The sequence below is a fragment of the Natator depressus genome, chromosome 8 (assembly GCF_965152275.1).
Source record: "Natator depressus isolate rNatDep1 chromosome 8, rNatDep2.hap1, whole genome shotgun sequence".
In the NCBI taxonomy this organism is placed as follows: Eukaryota; Metazoa; Chordata; order Testudines; family Cheloniidae; genus Natator; species Natator depressus.
In genome coordinates this window covers 95,848,216-95,867,947 of record NC_134241.1, presented here as the reverse complement: position 1 = coordinate 95,867,947, position 19,732 = coordinate 95,848,216, and the positions used below count along the sequence as shown (strand labels likewise).

Genomic DNA, 19,732 nt, shown 5'->3' with positions numbered 1-19,732 from the left:
CCCCTCCCTCCTGGAAAGTCCTAAGTGCCACCAAACAGCTGTTTGGCGGCAGGAAGCGCTGGGAGGTAGGCAGAGGAGCGGGGACATGGAGCGCTTGGGGAGGGGGGGCCAGGGGTGAGGGGAGCTTGGCTGCCGGTGGACGCAGCGCCTATGGCAGGCCGCAGGAAATAACTCATGTTTGAGATCCCTGGTCTAACTGATCACCATATTTGGGGTTGGGAAGGAATTTCTCCCCTGGTCAGATTGGCACAGACCCTGGGTGGGTTTTTTTTTATTTCCTCTGTTAGTCGCACTGTTAAACAATAGAATACCATTTAAATATTTTTGGATTTTTTTCTACATTTTCAAATATAGTGATTTTAATTACTACACAAAATGCATAGTGCTCACTTTATATTTGATTACAAATACATGTACTGCAAAAAACAAACAATAGTGGTATTTTTCAATTCACCTCATACAAGTACTGTAGTGCAGTCTCTTTACTGTTAAAGTGCCACTTAAAAATGTAGATTTTTTTTTAACGTAACTGCACTCAAAAACAAAGTAAAACTTTAGAGCCTATAAGTCCTACTCAGTCCTACTTCTTGTTCAGCCAATTGCCAAGACAAATGTAAACAAACTTGTTTACAGGAGATCATGCTGCCTGCTTCTTATTTACAATATTACTGTACCTGAAAGTGAGAACAGGCATTCGCATGGCACTGTTGTAGCCAGCATTGCAAGGTATTTATGTGCCAGATATGCTAAACATTCATATGCCCCTTCATGCTTCAACCACCGTTCCAGAGGACATGCTTCTGTGCTGATGATGGGTTCTGCCCAAAGCAGTGCAGGTAGACACACATTCATTTTCATCAGCTGAGTCAGATGCCACCAACAGAAGGCTGGTTTTCTTTTTTGGTGGTTCGAGTTCTGAAATTTCCGCATCAGAGTGTTGCTCTTTTAAGACTTTGACACCATGTTCCACACCTCGTCCCTCAGATTTTGGAAGGCACTGCAGATTCTTAAACCCTGGGTCGAGTGCTGCTGCTATCTTTAGAAATCTCATATTGGGACCTTCTTTGGGTTTTGTCAAATTTGCAGTAAAAGTGTCCTTAAATCAAACAACATATGCTGGGTCGTCATCAGAGACTGCAATAACACAAAACATGGCAGAATGTGGGTAAAACCACAGAGCAGGAGACATACAATTCTCCTCTACAGAGTTCAGACACAAATTTAATACATCATTTTTTTTTAATGAGCATCAAAAAGCAAGTAGACCATGTTCATTCAGTCTGTATCTATATGTTGATACTCTGAAAGTTAGCTAGATGACACCAGAACATACTTTGTATGCCAGTGCATAGGGATTCCCTAGATTGTGCCTTGTTGTCACAATAAACCATTAAGGATTATTAAAATCAACTTTTGCTTTATGGGTTTGTTTTTCTGAGAGAAAACTAAGGGAGGATGTAGAGACCAGTTTTAAATACTGTATTGTGATCAGCTATACTGTGTATATGCATCGTTGCCCTCTATTAGGTGCAATTAGAACTGCCCAACTGCAGGCTATAGACCAGGGGTCCCAGAACTTTTTATCTTGTGCTCCCTTACCCCTACCCTCCCACACACAGAATCATAGAATATCAGGGTTGGAAGGAACCTCAGGAGGTCATCTAGTCCAACCCCCTGCTCAAAGCAGGACCAATCCCCAACTAAATCATCCCAGCCAGGGCTTTCTCAAGCCTGACCTTAAAAACTTCTAAGGAAGGAGATTCCACCACCTCCCTAGGTAACGCATTCCAGTGTTTCACCACCCTCCTAGTGAAAAAGTTTTTCCTAATATCCAACCTAAACCTCCTCCACTGCAACTTGAGACCATTACTCCTTGTTCTGTCATCTGCTACCACTGAGAACAGTCTAGATCCATCCTCTTTGGAACCCCCTTTCAGGTAGTTGAAAGCACCTATCAAATTCCCCCTCATTCTTCTCTTCCGCAGACTAAACAATCCCAGTTCCCTCAGCCTCCCCTCATAAGTCATGTGTTCCAGTCCCCTAATCATTTTTGTTGCCCTCCACTGGACATTTTCCAATTTTTCCACATCCTTCTTGTAGTGTGGGGCCCAAAACTGGACACAGTACTCCAGATGAGGCCTCACCAATGTTGAATAGAGGGGAATGATCACGTCCCTCAATCTGCTGGCAATGCCCCTACTTATACATCCCAAAATGCCATTGGCCTTCTTGGCAACAAGGGCACATTGTTGACTCATATCCAGCTTCTCGTCCACTGTAACCCCTAGGTCCTTTTCTGCAGAACTGCTGCCTAGCCATTCGGTCCCTAGTCTGTAGCGGTGCATGGGATTCTTCTGTCCTAAGTGCAGGACTCTGCACTTGTCCTTGTTGAACCTCATCAGATTTCTTTTGGCCCAATCTTCTAATATGTCTCGGGCGCTCTGTATCCTATCCCTACCCTCCAGCGTATCTACCTCTCCTCCCAGTTTAGTGTCATCTGTAAACTTGCAGAGGATGCAATCCACACCATCCTCCAGATCATTTATGAAGATATTGAACAAAACCGGCCCGAGGACCGACACTTGGGGCACTCCACTTGATACCAACTGCCAACTAGACATGGAGCCATTGATCACCACCCGTTGAGCCCGACAATCTAGCCAACTTTCTATCCACCTTATAGTCCATTCATCCAGCCCATACTTCTTTAACTTACTGGCAAGAATACAGTGGGAGACTGAGTCAAAAGCTTTGCTAAAGTCAAGGAACAACATATCCACTGCTTTCCCTTCATCCACAGAGCCAGTTATCTCGTCATAGAAGGCAATTAGATTAGTCAGGCATGACTTGCCCTTGGTGAATCCATGCTGACTATTCCTGATCACTTTCCTCTCTTCTAAGTGCTTCAGAATTGATTCCTCGAGGACCTGCTCCACGATTTTTCCAGGGACTGAGGTGAGGCTGACTGGCCTGTAGTTCCCAGGATACTCCTTCTTCCCTTTTTTAAAGATGGGCACTACATTAGCCTTTTTCCAGTCATCCGAGACTTCCCCCGATCGCCATGAATTTTCAAAGATAATGGCCAATGGCTCTGCAATCACATCCACCAACTCCTTTAGCACTCTTGGATGCAGCGCATCCAGTCCCATGGACTTGTGCTCGTCCAGCTCGTCCCCACACACACTCCCCTCGAACCACAGCTGGGAACAGGGCCACGGTCATGGCCGGGTTTGCAGCTGGGAGTGGGGCTGTGGTCAGGGCTGGGGTCCAAGACCAGAGCTGCATCCGGGAGCCAGAACCAGGAGCACAGCTGGGGCAGAGTTGGGGCTCCCTCCACACCCCTTGTGGGGGCTGGCCTGGGCCCCACCATGTCCCCCAAACATTCCGCTGTACCCTTCCTCCCCCAGAGGGCACACCCCACAGTTTGGGGACTACTGCTTTAGACCTTAACCTTAGAACAGCTAAAGGTGTTCTCCCTCAAGTGAATGGGGCCTGTGCTTTGGTGCAGGAGAACTTGGGTTCTCTCCTGCTGTGAAGTTCTGAATGGCCACAGTGTCCAATATAATGGCACCCATGAATTCTTGGTGGCTAAGAATTTGTTGCCCTATATTTATTGTACAATCTGCAATCATATTTTATTTTTCCCTTTCAACTAAACCAAGTTTTGATGTGCTTTATTGATTGGCCTATGATATTTCATTGTGAATTTTATAGCAGGGGGAGGAAAGGCTCTGAGTGAATTTTTAGTGCTCAGGAAAGGTGCTGGGTTGACAGCCCTGAACCCCTCTGCTCATCCACATGACATAACTACCACCTTACAGGGAGGTGGATTAACTACACCGATGGGAGAGCTCTCTCCTATCAGCATAGGAGTGGCTTCACTTAAGTGCTTCACTTAAGTATATAGACCTGCCCCCAGTCTGTGCCTCAGACTCCCTTTTTCTGTTACATAGGTCAGAATCACTGTTCGCAATCTCACAGTGGTCATGTAAAACTTGATACATTAATTTGTGCAACACTTTGAGCTCTTTGGTTCAAAGATACAGGATATAAATCAGGGCAGATTAATTGTATGGCCCCACTGAGTTCAGTAGGGGTGCACAGGTGTAAGCCTAATAGGATTTGGGCTGGAATCCTAACTCTTTTCTACAATATACTTGAATTAAATTTTTGGGTTGAGAAGAAACTTCTCTAATTATTCTAACTGGTGAATTTAATTGGTTAACATTTATAAAGTGCTATTTAAAGGGAAAAAGTTTGTAGCACTATGCAGATAACATGCAGCACTGCATAAGTGCAGAATATTGTAATTAATTATTAGAACATCTGAAAGATCTATGGCAATTGGTTTTAATTGCCTCCAAAGAAAACATTAGAGGAGGGTTATTTTAGGAAGCGAGTTGCAGTTCTCCCTTGTAGCAGCTGCAAGAATACCCTAAGATCTCCTGAATGTTTTGTAAGGATTAAATATTTTTAAAAATCTTCAAAGCATATTTGGAGCCCACATTAATAACAATTTCCACTATTATTTGGAATTTTAGGGCTGTTTTGAGAACTCAAATCATTTAACAAAAATACATGAAGTCTGAGTTCATGTACAGATCATGAAAGAAACACATGCACAAATTCTGCTTTCAGTAGCCCCATGGAAATCAGTGGGATTAAGAGAAGAATTTAGCTCCATGGGCAGATGTGGCCATGGTTGGTGTAGACATGTGTGACTTAGCTGATTTCAGCAGAGTTGGATCTGCTTACACCCAGACTGACTCTGGCTCCACACGTCCTAACTTTGAACCCCAATCCCAAACCAGGGTAGTCAATGGTGAAACTCCTGTTCATGTCAATGGGAGCAGGATCAAACTTTCTTATTCAAACATGTAAAAAGGGTGTAAGAGCTTCATTTCAGTGGGCCACGATATTCTCTTTACCTCTATGACTGGCATATTTGAGATCTGTGTACACACACACACACACACACACACACACACACAGAGTGAGGGAATGCTTCCCACATGGCCTCATTTCTCCCCTCCTCACTCCTGCAGGTGCACCATTGGATGTGGCTCTACTGTGGTTTGGGGACAGGCACCACTATCTTGCTCTGTCTCCAGATTCTGTGGAGGGTGCTTCCTGATGTTAGGGATCTGTCTGTAGAGCACTATGTGTAAGGTACATCAGGCCTGGGGAAGGTCCCCACCATGGATCCTTTGCAGAATCTGCTTAACAATGATTACAGCTTGAGGCTGTGCTATTGTTCAAGTGAAGCCCTACTATGCTGCACATCCTCCCAACAGCAGGGCTCTAAAGGCAGTGGCATGTGGGAGAAGTGTTGTAGCCCACAGAATGTACATTTATAACAATGTAATTGTGTGTAATACAATAGTCCAGAAGCTCAAGGATGATGGAAGATGAAGTCAGAAAAATTCCAACTGTGTAGGATTCATACAAGGTTTATGTGGTTGGCAACATTCAGGGCACACCCAGCGTGTTGTGCTGGACTTGTGCACACACAACTCCTTTCAAGGGCATCAACCTTGGAATCTCGCCAAGATGACATGTATCGTGGGAAGCCTCTCAGGACTGGGCTCAAGGCCCGAGAGCAAGGAATGCGGTAGATAGAAATTGGTAAATAAGAATGTTAAACAAAGCCAGTGTATTCCTTTTATCTGTTGGAGAATGTAATGCGCGGGGAGAGAGAGAGAATAAAGGGGAAGGTGGAAAGCTGACAGGCAGAAGTCGGTTAGCAGAGACCAGCCTGCTTGCTTGCTAAAAGCTGTGTTCTGTCTTGTCATTGAACCGCCACACAACTGGAAAAAGGATTCACATTTTTAAGGCTACTTAACTACTGAGGCAGCTTCCCAAGGGAAGTGGTAAATTCTCCACCACTTGGAGTCTTTAATTGAGACTGGATGGCTTTCTGAAAGATAACCACAAGTTAGTGGGCTTGATGCAGTAATCACAGAGTGAAGTTTAATGTCCCATGTTATGTTGGTCAAGCTACATTATCATGATGGCCCCTCTAGCCTTAAGTGCATCAGTTGATTCAGTATCAATGCTGTGAGAGGGAAGATGTTGCACATCTAAAAACATTTGAAAGACCTACAATAATTAATATGCACCAAACAACCTCATCTGAACAGTCATTTCTTTACATGTGCTGGATTGTTTATACTATAATGAATGTTTAGAAAATGCCAAGGAGACAGGACAGAGGAGATGCTGGTTTTTCTGAAAACAGAATTAATACCCCCAAGGAATTTAGAATGTATTTTCTCAGCATGGATGCTACATCTGACTTCAATAAAGTGAATATTAAAAACTAAGTCTCCCTAAATAATCAAAAGAATTTGAAACAGTTTCAAACAGTAGCAAGATGCTCAATCCCAGTTCACTGAAGATTCTCAACCTGGATATTTTTATTCTGCTGAGAATGATCTGCAGTCAAACCTCCTTGGGGGAAGCTCATGTCAAACGGAGATATGCAGTGTGTTTTAATCTCTTGTGTTTAGGTATCTCTGGTCGTCAATGTTGCAAGTGAGTGTGGATATACAGATAGCCACTACAAAGCTCTACAACAATTACAGAGAGACCTTGGCCCGCATCATTTTAATGTGCTGGCATTCCCATGTAATCAATTTGGGCAGCAAGAACCAGACAGTAACAAAGAAATTGAGAGCTTTGCCCGAAAGACTTATGGTGCCTCCTTTCCTATGTTCAGCAAAACTGCCGTCACAGGTGCTGGTGCTAATGCTGCCTTCAAATATTTAATTGGTGAGTAATATCTAGAGAAGCTATATTTAAGGAGGTAAGTCGCTGGCATTGAATTCATCTGATCTGGCAAGACTTTTATAAGGATTATTTATAGTGTTCATGATAGCAAATGCGCCTGTTATAATTATTTCACATACACATTTATTAAATAACCCTATCTAATGCCTATCCAAATAGGGATTCAGAATGTCTAGAAATACAAAGTTTGTGTACATGGGAGTGTAATACATTCCCTCTGTACCTGATCACAGGGTCATGAACGTGGGCAGTTGTGCCTGGTTTTCTCCACTTAGCAACCGTTCCTCCAGAGCATTCGTGTCAGGGCACATCAGGCCAGATTTGATCAGGTGCATTAGCAGAACTGTAGGGTAAAAGGAGGCAAAAGGTCCTCAGTATCCAACCAAACCCCTCACTTTCACAAGCTTTGCATTCACTCACAAAACGGTGCAACCAGGTGCTGATAGTGATTTTCTGGAAAAATTCCTTCCATGTTCCTCACCAGGAATATGGAACAACCAAATTGTAAAACCCATCCAGCTATTTGTACAAGAACCAATGCATGCTAGGACAGGAGTCTTTGGGAGTTTTTGTTGGTTCCTGGCAGACAGTTAAGAAGCCTTCAATAAATCAGGTTATTCTTATCTAAAGCCTATATTTTTCTGCATTGGTTGAATGCTCCAAACACCATTCATATACTGAACTGAACTTGGAATCTTCATCCAATTTTTTAGGAAATGAGACAAATCTAATCAAACCCACCATCACATGACGGCACACTGAGTCTCACCTCCTCTACCCAGCAACGGTGTTCCTTCCACAATCTCCCATGGACTTACAGCACAGTTGTTTGTACTACTTTTGGCAGCTACATGCAGTCTTCCAGAGCTGACATTCCTGCAGGTGAAGCTTCCCCATGCTCTTTTTGTAGAGTTTAAGGCCAGAAGGGACCACCAGAGCATCTAGTCTGACCTCCTGTACATCACAGCCACCAACTCCAACCAGCATCCACAAACTAAACCCAACAACTAAAATTAGACCAGAGTAGTACAACTCCAGGAGACTAGACTATTATGTACCACAGGCAGAGAATAGGAGGGACCAAGGTGCACCAATGCCTGAGTCCCAGCAGTGACAAGGGCATGATTGAGATCTAGCCAGGTAATCCCGGTAAGAGACCCACACCCACACGCTGCAGAGGAAAGCAGAAAGACTCCAAGGTCACTTCACACTCTTCCAGTTCTGGTTCACCAGGTAGGATAGCTGCTGTGATGGGTTGGGTCACAGAAACTCCCTCAAGACGGTCACTAGATGTGCTGGGATACCACTGAGAACAAACCCCCCTGCCAGAAAAGGCTTCCCTCCACTCTATTTTGCTGAGCTAGTCACACCAGTCAGCTTCAGCACAGACCAGGAGGTTGGGCCAGACATCCCTGCAGTTCACAGAAACTAAGATCCACTTAGCCCAGGGGCTTCTCAGTTAACAGGGACTTTTCCAGCACCTAGTATTCAGTCTTTCTGGGAGCCTAAACCCCAAATAAATCCATTTTACTCTGTATAAAGCTTATACAGGGTAAACTCATAAATGGTCCACCCTCTATAACATGGATAGAGAGATACGCACAGCTGTTTTCTCCCCCAGGTATTAATCACTTACTCTGAGTTAAATAATAAACAAAAGTGAGTTTATTAAGTATAAAAAGTAGGATTTAAGTGGTTCCAAATAATAACAGACAGAACAAAGTAAGTTACCAAGCAAAATAAAACAGAACACACCAGTCTAAGCCTAATACATTGAGAAACTGAATATAGGTAAATCTCACCCTCAGAAATGTTCCAATAAGCTTCTTTCACAGACTAGACACCTTCCTAGTTTGGGCCCAATCCTTTTCAGACCAACGTTGTAGTTTATGGCCTGGAACCAGCAATCACTCACACACCCATTTGTCCCAGTTTCTTTCAGGCATCTCTTTGGGGTGGAGAGGCCATCTCTTGAGCCAGCTGAAGAAAAAATAGAGAGGCTTCCAGGGCCTTTTCTCTCGTGTGGGCGGAAACCCCTTTTGTTCTTCTGTGCAAAATCACAGCAACAAGATGGAGTTTGTAGCCATCTGGGCAAATCACATGTCCATGGATTCAGCTTTTTGCAGGCCGACGCCATTGTTTACATGTTAGTTTGAATGTTCCCAGGAAAGCTCAGATGTGGATTGGCGTCTCCCAAAGTCCATTGTCAGTTAAGTATTTCTTGATTGGGCACTGACTCAGAATAGTCCTTTCTCAAGAAGCTGACCAAATGCTTCACTGATGCTACTTAGAAACAAACACATTGAGATACAAGTACATAGCCAATATTCATAACCTCAAATACAAAAATGATACATGCATACAGACAGCATAATCATAACCAGCAAATTACAACCTTTCCATAGACACCTTACTTGACCTCTTTTGTACAAGATTTGGTGCAACTGTAGGACCTTGGTTACAACAATGATCTATACGGTCACAGTTCATGTCAATAACGTCTCAGCTGCCACTAGCATATCACATGCAGATTGCAAATCTCATCCTTCCCCAATGCCCCACATGTAGCATGAGGCTGTGAGAGTGGTACAGTCACCACTGCAACGTGAAAGGACAGTCACCAGCATCAGCCTGGCAGTGCAGTGTGACAGGAAACACTCACCTCTCATTAGTGCCTCCTGTCGGTTGTGTGCAAACCTGCACTTTCTCTCTCTGCTCCCACCACCTCTTTTCAGCAGTTAACCTCATCAGGTGGGTCTTCACTAGTCCAGCTCTCTGGCCAAGTGACATACAGTCAATGTGCATTAACAAACCCCTTCCAGGATAAGAGGTCCAAACAGGGCCTGTCCCTGTGCCCTTGTTAAAATCTTTAGCCATGTCTCTGTGCTCAGTCCTCAGCCCCTTCTAGGCTGGCTTTAAGACCATGCCTGCCCTGGTATAGAGCAGTACCTCTGGGGCTTTCTCCCTGGAGACTCTTTGCCATAACAGTTCTTATTGCCCCAGCTGGGTCACTCCTTCAAGTTCAGCTCCCTTCCAGGGGACAGGAGTAACAAAGTTCAACAAATGGTTGGCCCTCTGCGGGGTCTTCAGCCATTCTTGAGTCCTTTAAGTTCCATCCCTGGGCTTGGGCTACAAAACAAAATATGCCCCCTTCTCAGAGCATTGGCCACGTTGCCAGTGGCAGAATCCAGGCCTGTCCACTATCTAGGTCCCAACCCAGGGACCCTACAAATGGCAGCTACACACTGCTTCGCTTCCTTCAGTAGTTGCTGCTGCTATTCCCCAGGCTGCTTCCCACATAGCCCTTTCCTCTTCACCTTTACCTCAGGGCTGAAGTTCTCTACTCTTCTCCTGCCTCACCAAATGCCATTTCCACCAGAACCCATCTTTTGTGTCTCACTTGAGTTCTAGCAAGGAATACCCTTCCTTACTCCTCTGGTCCTAGTCCGGGACAGCACTGCATACAGCCCCTGCAGCTCCTTTTATCTGAGCCTGCTGTGCTCCGATTGGCTGCTTCCCTTCTCCTTTTCTGGGGCAGAGCGTGGAAGGACCATGAGGTCTCCAGCTCTGCCCCAGAAAAGGGCCTGGTACACCTTGTCACATGCACCTTGGCAATCTGTCTGATTCCACATGGGGGTTTGGCCCAGAAGTGGCAAGAGATGTAACCTTGTCCCAGATGAAGCATGTATAGCTCTGGACCTGCACATTCTGTGCTCCTATCTTATGACCTCATATTTATGGGCAGAAACTCCTGCCCTTATTCTAAAATGCATTCCTGAACTTTTTCATTTCATAAAATAGAATCATAGAGGTTAGAGCTATGGGAAAACCTGTTAGGTCATTCAGAGAATAACCCAATCTCTAACTAATGAGGGTTAGGAAGAAACTTCTCCTCGGGGTAGGTTATTCCGTTATTTCCTACTGCAGAGTTTCTTGAAACATTCCTCTGAAGCATCTGGTAATGGCTACTATCGGAGATAGCCTACTGGACTAGATGAGCCATTAGTTTGCTCTAATATGGCTGTTCCTAAGTCCATCTCCCTGCCAGTGCATGATTATTCCAAATGGTATATTTTCTGGTTTCAGAGTAGCAGCCGTGTTAGTCTGTATTCGCAAAAAGAAAAGGGGTACTTGTGGCACCTTAGAGACTAACAAATTTATTTGAGCATAAGCTTTTCTGAGCTACAGCTCAGCTCACGAAAGCTTATGCTCAAATAAATTTGTTAGTCTCTAAGGTGCCACAAGTATTCCTTATATTTTCTGGTGCTTTCTCCTGTCTATATGTCTTATGGATTGGGCTTCTACTAGTTCCCATGGTAGACTATTCCACAGTCTAATATATCTCCCTGTCAGGAAATCCTTCCTGATAATCAACCTAATGTTTTCCCCTTGATGTTATGTACTTTCTTTCCTTAAGGCGCTAATTAACACATCATCATACTAAAATGTCAGGAACTGGTTCGTGTGGTTTTCTCTTCTGTTTGTACTTTTTTTTCCTTCACAGAATCCACAGGAGAAGAACCAACCTGGAACTTCTGGAAGTACCTGATAGCCCCTAATGGGAAAGTAGTAAAGGCTTGGGACTCAACTGTCACTATTGAAGAGATAAAACCTTACATCACTGAGCTTGTGAGGAAAATCATCCTGAAGCAGAAAGATGAACTGTGACTTTCAAAAGTCCCATCACATCTATTATACCTTGATTGATAATTAGGACTGTAATTTGACTGCATTCCAAAAGAGGAAATAGAGGACAGGAAATCATTATGACTAATTGAAGTTTTCCCCATCATCCTAAGAATACAGGAAATAATAACTGAATGTGGTAAAAGGTGATTTAACTTAGGTTTGTGCTATCATTACAAAGTTACTGAATTTAATATGTGCCTTCTCGGAAAGAAAATTATCAGCCATTTGTTCATTTTACTAACTCAAATCATGAATTGTTGATGGTATTATGAAGAGCCAGTTAGGATCTTTTTTGGCAGCCAGGCTCAGTTCAGCTAGAATTTCCTTAGAGAGACCTTACTAGCAACTGCAATTCATTTGTCATGATTTTGACCATGAATTTCATTTAAAAATGCAACCCAAAGTAGAAGAGTGCACTCAGCGTAGTATGGATGCAGTTATAAGGGGCAGGCAAAAATAGGTTTCCTCAAAGCAGACACACTTATAATGATATGTGTCTGCTTAGTTATAAAGGACAGACACTTCACTTTCTTTATTTGTGTCATGGGTAACTGGGGGAGAAGGGCATGGGGAGGCCTCATCTGTAGAACCGAAATAAAAGACAACATTTCCTACAAAAAGATTCTCCATAAGTTGTGTGAACTGTCTTTAAATTCTTTGTTTAAAAAAGGGTTACTGAGTGACATTAGTAAAATCTGTATAATTAATTTGAACATCTATAGGGCCAGATTCTCCTCTGGCTAAATCAATTTAGCGCCATTAAAATCAACGAGCTAAGATGATTTATCCCAGCTGAGAATCTACCCCTATTGTTATGTACCCCTATTTTCAAAAAGTTTTTGTATGGTGCTTCATGTTTTGGGAGAAAGAACAGTACTGATTCTGAGTCAGAGTTAAGGTGGTTTTGAAATCTGCTGGCACCATATGAATAATGTGTTTATTTTGTGGGCAATGTAAGATTAATGATGTCCTTGTTTGTTCAGTTTTAAGTGCTTCATTTTGATAAATGATGTGATAGCCAAGTCCTCTGATATCACCCAGAAACTTTAATTATTTTTAAAATGTAGCCAAATGTAAGACAGCATTTTTAAACTTTTAAATAAATGGGATTGGACAGATTATTAAATTAAAGGAATTAGTGGTGCTGTCCAAGTTTAATGGCTTCTGCAAAGCCCTGCCTCATTCAAAGCACATCTGACAAAAGCACACCCATTTACCGTGTGGCTGCTCTAGTGTTTGATCTGCTGCCCTAGGTCCCCTGTGGAACCTGGGAAGCAGAGAATAGACGTATAAATATAGAAACGTGTTCCCAAGGTACCCGGTTGCACACGCTAAATAAATAAATAAATGTTCCCAGTACTCTTTGCAGGTGGTGGTGGTTTTGTGTTTGTGGGGAGGCGGGGGAGCATAGGAGTGGATTAGAGCAGGCCTGGCATCGTCTGTGCCAGCTGGTGAGGCTTTTTATGTAGGGTATATTCTCAGGGGATTGTTTCTGCCAAAGCAGCAAAAAGGGGCCTTGGTATAACAGAGAATTATATACCAGTACAGTAAAAGGGGGCTACAGCATAATAAAAAAATGAGACTACTCAGTTCCTCAGTCAGGAAAATGGACCTGTACCACATTTCACCCTAGACCAAAGGGTGGATCATGCAGGAAGGAGAATCATTAAACCAGATCCTGACCTTTCCTTTAACTCTGGAAAGTAGCCTTGGCCAATTCAGAGCTCTATGGTGAAAATATTCTCAGTCACTGTGATATTTTTTTTTCCTCAGTTTCACTGACAGAATCATGACAAGTGAACAAGTAATGGAAATTTCTTACGCATTTTACTGTTTTTGCTTTTGAAAACTGCCTCTTGTCTAAACCAATGTTAAAATCTATGTTCAGTTTATAATTCAAATCTTGTGGTGTAATGTGATTGCATTGGGCAGATCTAAGGATAGAGAGAAACATTAGAAAATGCAAAATTTTCAAACTGGTGACACTTTAAAATGTTTTAATCTCAAAAGATACTTACTCAGTTTAATCAAAATGTTCAAAAAACATTCCAGTTGCCAGTGAGCCTTAACCCTAATTATTTGAAAGCATAAAGATTTCTATCTTTCTTGGGGGATAGGGAGGTGGGCAATAGGGAGAGGAAGTGGTTCTTACAAGGAAGATTAAATCCACCTTAAAATTGGACTGTGATTGGAACCTTAAAAATGGCAATATTCTCCCCTCACTAATATAAAACTTCATAGACCTATTCAGCTGAGATAAAAGCTCTGTTACTTTAGCTCCAAAAGTACAAGGCTACTACCACTTAAGCTAAAACAAAGATCTTTGTTAGCTGTCACCTACAGAAACACTCATAGGGTATCTTTTTTTAGCATAACCAACCAGTGGAGGGTAACATGTTCTTGCACACATGATGTCTACGCTACACTGTTAACTGAGGCTCTTACTTAGGTTTTAGCCTTACCCCGCCCTGCCATCCATACAGAAAAACTTCTGACCTGGGTTTGGAGGTGCTTTAAGCCTAGGTTAGCTTACTCAGCTGTCGGGGGTTAGAGCTGAGGTTGGAGCCTGCCTATTTTGCAATGAGGACATAGGCAAAATCATTTAAATGCTGAGAGTCCTCCAATGCCTTCCCATAGTTTCCCTCCAAAAGAATACACAAGTTCTCCCACAGTTGACAGGGAAAGAATCCTAGAGCATCTCAGCACAAAGAACCAAGGGGTATGCAATGCCTGTCAATTGTGGGATAACTTTTCTACCCTTTGAGGGGAACTGTGGGAAGGCACTGGAGGACTATCAGCACTAGATAGTAAAATAAGGCAATTATTTATAAAAGAAGCTCTAGGGGCCAGAATGCTCCTAACCCTAGGATGCTTTAAAAAAGTATAATATTGCCCAGTTCTAATATTGTTGACACAGTAAAGCTGGTTTGTGCTGCATAGTGTTTTTAAAATGGTAAAACAATAAACTTTTTTAGCATTTTGCATACAGTGTAAACACTTTCCAAATGGCTGTTGCAATCATAGACATTCATAATTATGCCGGTGTACTCCAGTAGAATAAAGAGGTGTGTGTGTGTGTACCATGATGCCTCCTGTCTTGCAACAGGGTGAGGAGCAGATGAACGGATGGAGAGGAAAGGAGAGATGCTAAAGCAATTGATGGTTCCTGGACCTGCACAGCTGCTGCTAGGGTCATGGATGCCTATCAGGAGCAGTCCAAGAGGGTAGAAGCTGGAACTGCCTTGAGACTTGCAGAAAGGCCAGGGGAACTGGAATCTGAACTGTGTTTTCTACTGCATCAAGCAAGCTGACATCATCTGAGAAAATCTGATGAGTTTTAAAAATAAATAAATAAAATAAAGGGGCAGGGGAATAAAAGGAAAAAGTGTGTGTGTGTGTGTGTGTGTGTGTGTGTGAGAGAGAGAGAGAGAGAGAAGACAAATAAAGGAGATGGAGGGGCAGATCACAGCCCCAAGGCAGAAGGGCAAAAAATCTCTGAGCCAGCTGCAGTTGGAAATTGTGGACATTTCCAGAATCAGGCAATATTGACATTAATTAACATGTTCAGTCCTACAAACCAATGTTAGACTACAATGAAGGGTGTAACTTACACCTATGCAAGCAAGGAAAATCAGTGTTAGTGGGCATGGCACATAGATACATGGGCATGTAGGAAGAAGAGAGCAGCAAACCCCCAGGTCTTTTCTATTATTCAGTCTATTTACTAAATGAGTCGTAGCAGTGACTTCATCACACCTCACAAGTAAAGGAGAGTCAGGTGTGTCTGTTATGTGGCAGGGAGATCACCAAGGAGAATCCAGGGTAATGGAAAAAAAGTGATTAATGATTCAGTATGTGGCTCTCTTCCCTCTACATACATACGGAAACAGTGTCCCAGCACGGTAGTGGCAGGCATTATGCTGCTGGAAATACTGCCCTTTGGATAAGGTATATAACTGAGGCTCTGACTAGCACAGAGCACTCTTCATAATAGTAGGAGCATTAGCCCCAGTGTCCTAGCCAAAGTTTAAGTGTGGTAATTAATACATTCTGGTTCCTTAAATTCCTCTTCGCTTTCTATCCTAAACTGGTGGCTAGTGATGCTGCACAGTGTTAAACAGCTCATGCAGTCCACCTTACCAGTGGCAACAGTTTAGTGGTGGATGAAATGAATACTATGTAAGCTAGTACACTTAAACCCTGAGCTAGTAAAGGACTTGAGCACATGAATGCTTACATTTAAGTTAACAGAAATAGTCATGTGCTGAGAGTTAAGCATATAACATGTTTAAATCCTTTGTTGGGCTGAAGTCATAGTTGGTAGAGCAAGTTTAGGTCTTTCAGGATGAAAGATGCTAGATAAATGTAAATCATAATTTTTTTATTAGGAGAGAAATCTGTCCTCTAATCATTTGATATGATCTTGTCACTAGATAGACAAACCATAGATAACAAGCCAAATTGCACTGGATTGTATTTGTTCTCTGAGGATTCAACAAGTGTGTAGATATCAGAAATTATTCCTTTGGCTTATGAATTCTAACACAGTTCAAGTCTGACAGGGATCTTCCCCAGGGCACCTCCTGGAAACTACGTAGAACCATTGAATGTGCCATGCTTAAATCTTATCTGCAACTTGCCTGTATTACAGAAAGATTTGGTATGTGTTAACAAACATACATTTTTGTGACTGGATAGCAATTGTCTAGGGCTTTAAGATTTATAGCATGCAGATCTGCCAGATGTAGACTATCCCTGTAAGAAACATGTCACATTGGTTTAACGTCTAAGATAAGTGATGAGATACATAACTGCACATTATTATATGTCCCTGTATGGTATGACAGAGGAAGAAGAAATCACTTCAGAGCCTGGTCTCACAGCCATTATTCAGACAAAATACCTGTTGACTTTAAGAGTTTTGCCTGAGTAGACATTGCAGAATCGGACCCACATAATACAAAAAATTTGTTTGCAAAGTGGGACTCGTAACCTGAAATATTTACAATGAAACAGGGGTTTAAACATGTATTTTTGTTTTGGTTTTTGGTAAGTGACAAGCTTTATGGGTCTGGTTCATCTCTGTGTTATTCCAGTTTTATGCTGGGATCATTCCATTTTCATAAATGGAATGACACTGGTTTAATGCTGGAATGACGCAAAGGTGAGTAAGGCCTAATGTGACTTTGTTGGGTGGTACCTAATGCACCATTTACAACACATTAGCACATTGCTCAACAACTGGCTGAATGTGGTCCAAATTACTGAATACAGACATCCATTTGTTCAAATGGACTGAATTTTATAGTAAACTACAGTCAACTCTTGGATCAGCCAAGAGTACTTGTTATGTTGGTCAAGCTACATTATCATGATGGCCCCTCTAGCCTTAAGTGCATCAGTTGATTCAGCATCAATGCTGTGAGAGGGAAGATGTCACTTCATCGGATGCATTCAGTGGAAAATACAGTGGGAGATGAATCTGATGAAGTGAGCTGTAGCTCACGAAAGCTTATGCTCAAATAAATTTGTTAGTCTCTAAGGTGCCACTAGTACTCCTTTTCTTTTTGCGAATACAGACTAACACGGCTGCTACTCTGAAACTTGTTAATAAGTGTAGAGGCTATAGATTGCATTTTTTGCTTTTCTTTTACTTGTAGACTTATGTTTCCAAACCCTTATAGTTGCTTTTATTTGAATCCCAGTCTCAAGCTCTGTTAAATAAACTTCAATTTTGTTTTACTGTAGACATGTCTAAGCTCTTTGTAATAAGGAGAGTGGTGAACTGGGGTGGCATGCTTCTGTGGAGGTGGAAGCCACCTCACTGACGAACCTGTCACTTTCCTTAATGCAGCACCAGGTGCTAAGGTGGCTTTCAAGTGCCTGAGTCCAGTTCTTGTATTGCTCAACCTTTAGGCACCTCGGGCAGCTGAATGATTCTGTACCTTTGTTGGGGATTCATACATCTACAAATTGAGAGGCAAATCATGACTGCAGTTCTACAGGTGCAGGAAGCCTGTAGGTTTGGGGAAGCAGGAAAGCAGAATTTGGGAGCATGCAATGGGTGTGGTGCTGGGGTTATCCCCTAGGCTTTGTTCTTAAATGTTTATGTGGGAATATAATATTCACAAAAGGTGCCACTTTTTAAATTATCACTCTGGAGGTTTGAAGTCCTCTATTAATCCACAGAACAGAACCATCAGAGACAGCAGCCAGACATGCTTTCTAGACACTCCCCTGCCAACATACCTCCCTGTCCTGGAAAGAAAATGAGAACATAGTTCCATCTTCATGTCCGTTCATTCCACAGCTTTTTCCTGAGACTGTCAACAGGTGGGTTTAGATACTGTCATCTCTGCTGATGATTTTAGGGATGTGGATGCTGGACTGAAACCCCTACTGCCAGGGAATCTTTAAATTCTCCTCTGGATAGCTGCCAAGGACAGGCAGAAGGAACCTTGCCTGAATGCCTATTTGGAAGTTATTCCAAAGGAAATGTTTAATGCTTACATCAATGTTTCCCAAAGTGTGGGATGTGCCCCCGAGGGATACAAATAACTAGCTGAAGGACCCAGACAGGCTTGTCAATTGTTCTCCGGCTTTATTGTTTTTTTAAAGGAATTGTCTAGCTGTTATGGTTGCAGATGAAATTCAGTGCTGATAAATGCAAAGTAAAGAACATTTGAAAAAATAATTCCAACTATACGTACAAAAAGATGGAATCTAAATTAGCTGTTAACACTCAAAAAAGAGATCTTGGAGTCATCACGGATAGTTCTCTGAAAACATCTGCTCAGTGTGCAGCGGCAGTCAAAAAGGCTAACAGAATGTTAGGAACCATTAAGAAAGGTCTAGGTAATAAAACAGAAAATATCATCATGCCACTATATACATCCAGGGGATGTTGCGAAGTCCAAAAGTATAACTGGGTTAAAAAAAAGAATTTAATAAGTGCCTGGAGGATAGGTCCATCAATGGCATGCAAACCCATGCTCTGGATATCCATAAACCTCCAACTGCCAGAAGCTGCCATGGATCGCTCAATAATTGCCCTGTTCTGTTTATTCCCTCTGATGCATCTGGCAGCAGCCACTGTCAGAAGACAGGATACTGAACTAGCTGGACCAGTATGGCCATTCTTATGATAATTCCTTGTAACTGATGCAGTGATATGCACCTGAGTTTTCTGAGAGTCTGAAACAAATGCCTCATTCACTTCAATAGGTGCTAATCCTAGGGCTTGTGTAGACTAGGATAAAATGTGTATTTTAAAAACTTTCTAGCTAACATGTTTTTAAATCCTAACATAGGCAGGGAAAGTAGCATTATAACATGTTGGTTGGTAGATATGAACTCTTGGCTCCTCCTACGGTTCGCTCAAGACAAGCCCTGAAATAATATAAACTACAAGCAGAATCATTTTGTTGAACCCTTTCACACCTTTTTTATACCACACAAAAAGGACAGGACTATTTTCTCCCTTGGAGGGTCACTTATGGGGCAGAGGACCTTAGGGCTTCAGCTAGACTCTACTGAGTCTATGGTAAAGACTCTATTAACCTCAAAGGGTTGTGGATCTGGCTCTTTATGAGGGCATTCTGAACTACAGGTGACATTCACCCATAATGATTTGGGATCTTTAAAAAAAAAAAAAAGGAGAGGGGGATGTTTTGACACATTTTTAAAGCTTTGCACTTTCCCTTTGACTTAGCTTTTAGTTTGGATCAGGAATTTATCTCTGTACAATTTTTAATGTCAAAAAAACAAAACTAGAAAATTAAATACAATGTACTGATGAAATGATATTAACAAAATGACCAGAGCTGGGATTTTTTCCATATGCAACTGGTCTCCAAACAACATAATTCACTATAACATTCCTATATGCTATTGAAATGTATTTTTTCAGTGTAATGGCTATGACTACTGTAGTCAAGTGTTCATTATTCATATTTGGTGCCAGGTGCCCATAATAGGCTTCAGGCAACATTTTGTAGAAAATTATCTTCAGGCTTTCTTTCTAGATATGCTGAAATGTCTAAAATTTAACAACGATAAAATCCATGTGTCATTTGCCATGCTGGAGGAGGAAATGCTCTTGGGAAAGTTTGAGATAATGCGTCCTGCGCGGAGGTGGGAATGTTGGAAGTAAAGGATCATTATAAACACTGGGTTGTCTGCAACTGGGATCGTCCAGCTACATCAGATGTCTACGTCATGACAGCTGTTGGGGCTGAAATGGTTTTGGGTTAAA

The 19,732-nt window shown here is 42.3% G+C and overlaps 1 protein-coding gene across 3 annotated transcripts in view; it reads left to right on the top strand.

Moving 5' to 3' along the window:
* Positions 1–17,138, top strand: part of GPX7 (glutathione peroxidase 7) — a 30,455-nt gene extending 13,317 nt beyond the window's left edge. The window contains exons 2-4 of one of the 3 annotated variants that reach the window (XR_012640603.1): positions 6,510–6,771; positions 11,294–11,621; positions 14,585–17,138. Coding sequence is in view for 1 of the 3 variants with exons in the window: in XM_074961735.1 (XP_074817836.1) it covers positions 6,510–6,771; positions 11,294–11,457 (426 nt within the window). In the remaining 2 variants the exon portion in view is untranslated. Of the gene's footprint in view, positions 1–6,509; positions 6,772–11,293; positions 14,546–14,584 lie in introns of those variants that run through there. The other 2 variants (XR_012640604.1, XM_074961735.1) reach the window with 2 other exon arrangements.
* The last annotated feature ends 2,594 nt before the right edge of the window (positions 17,139–19,732 follow it).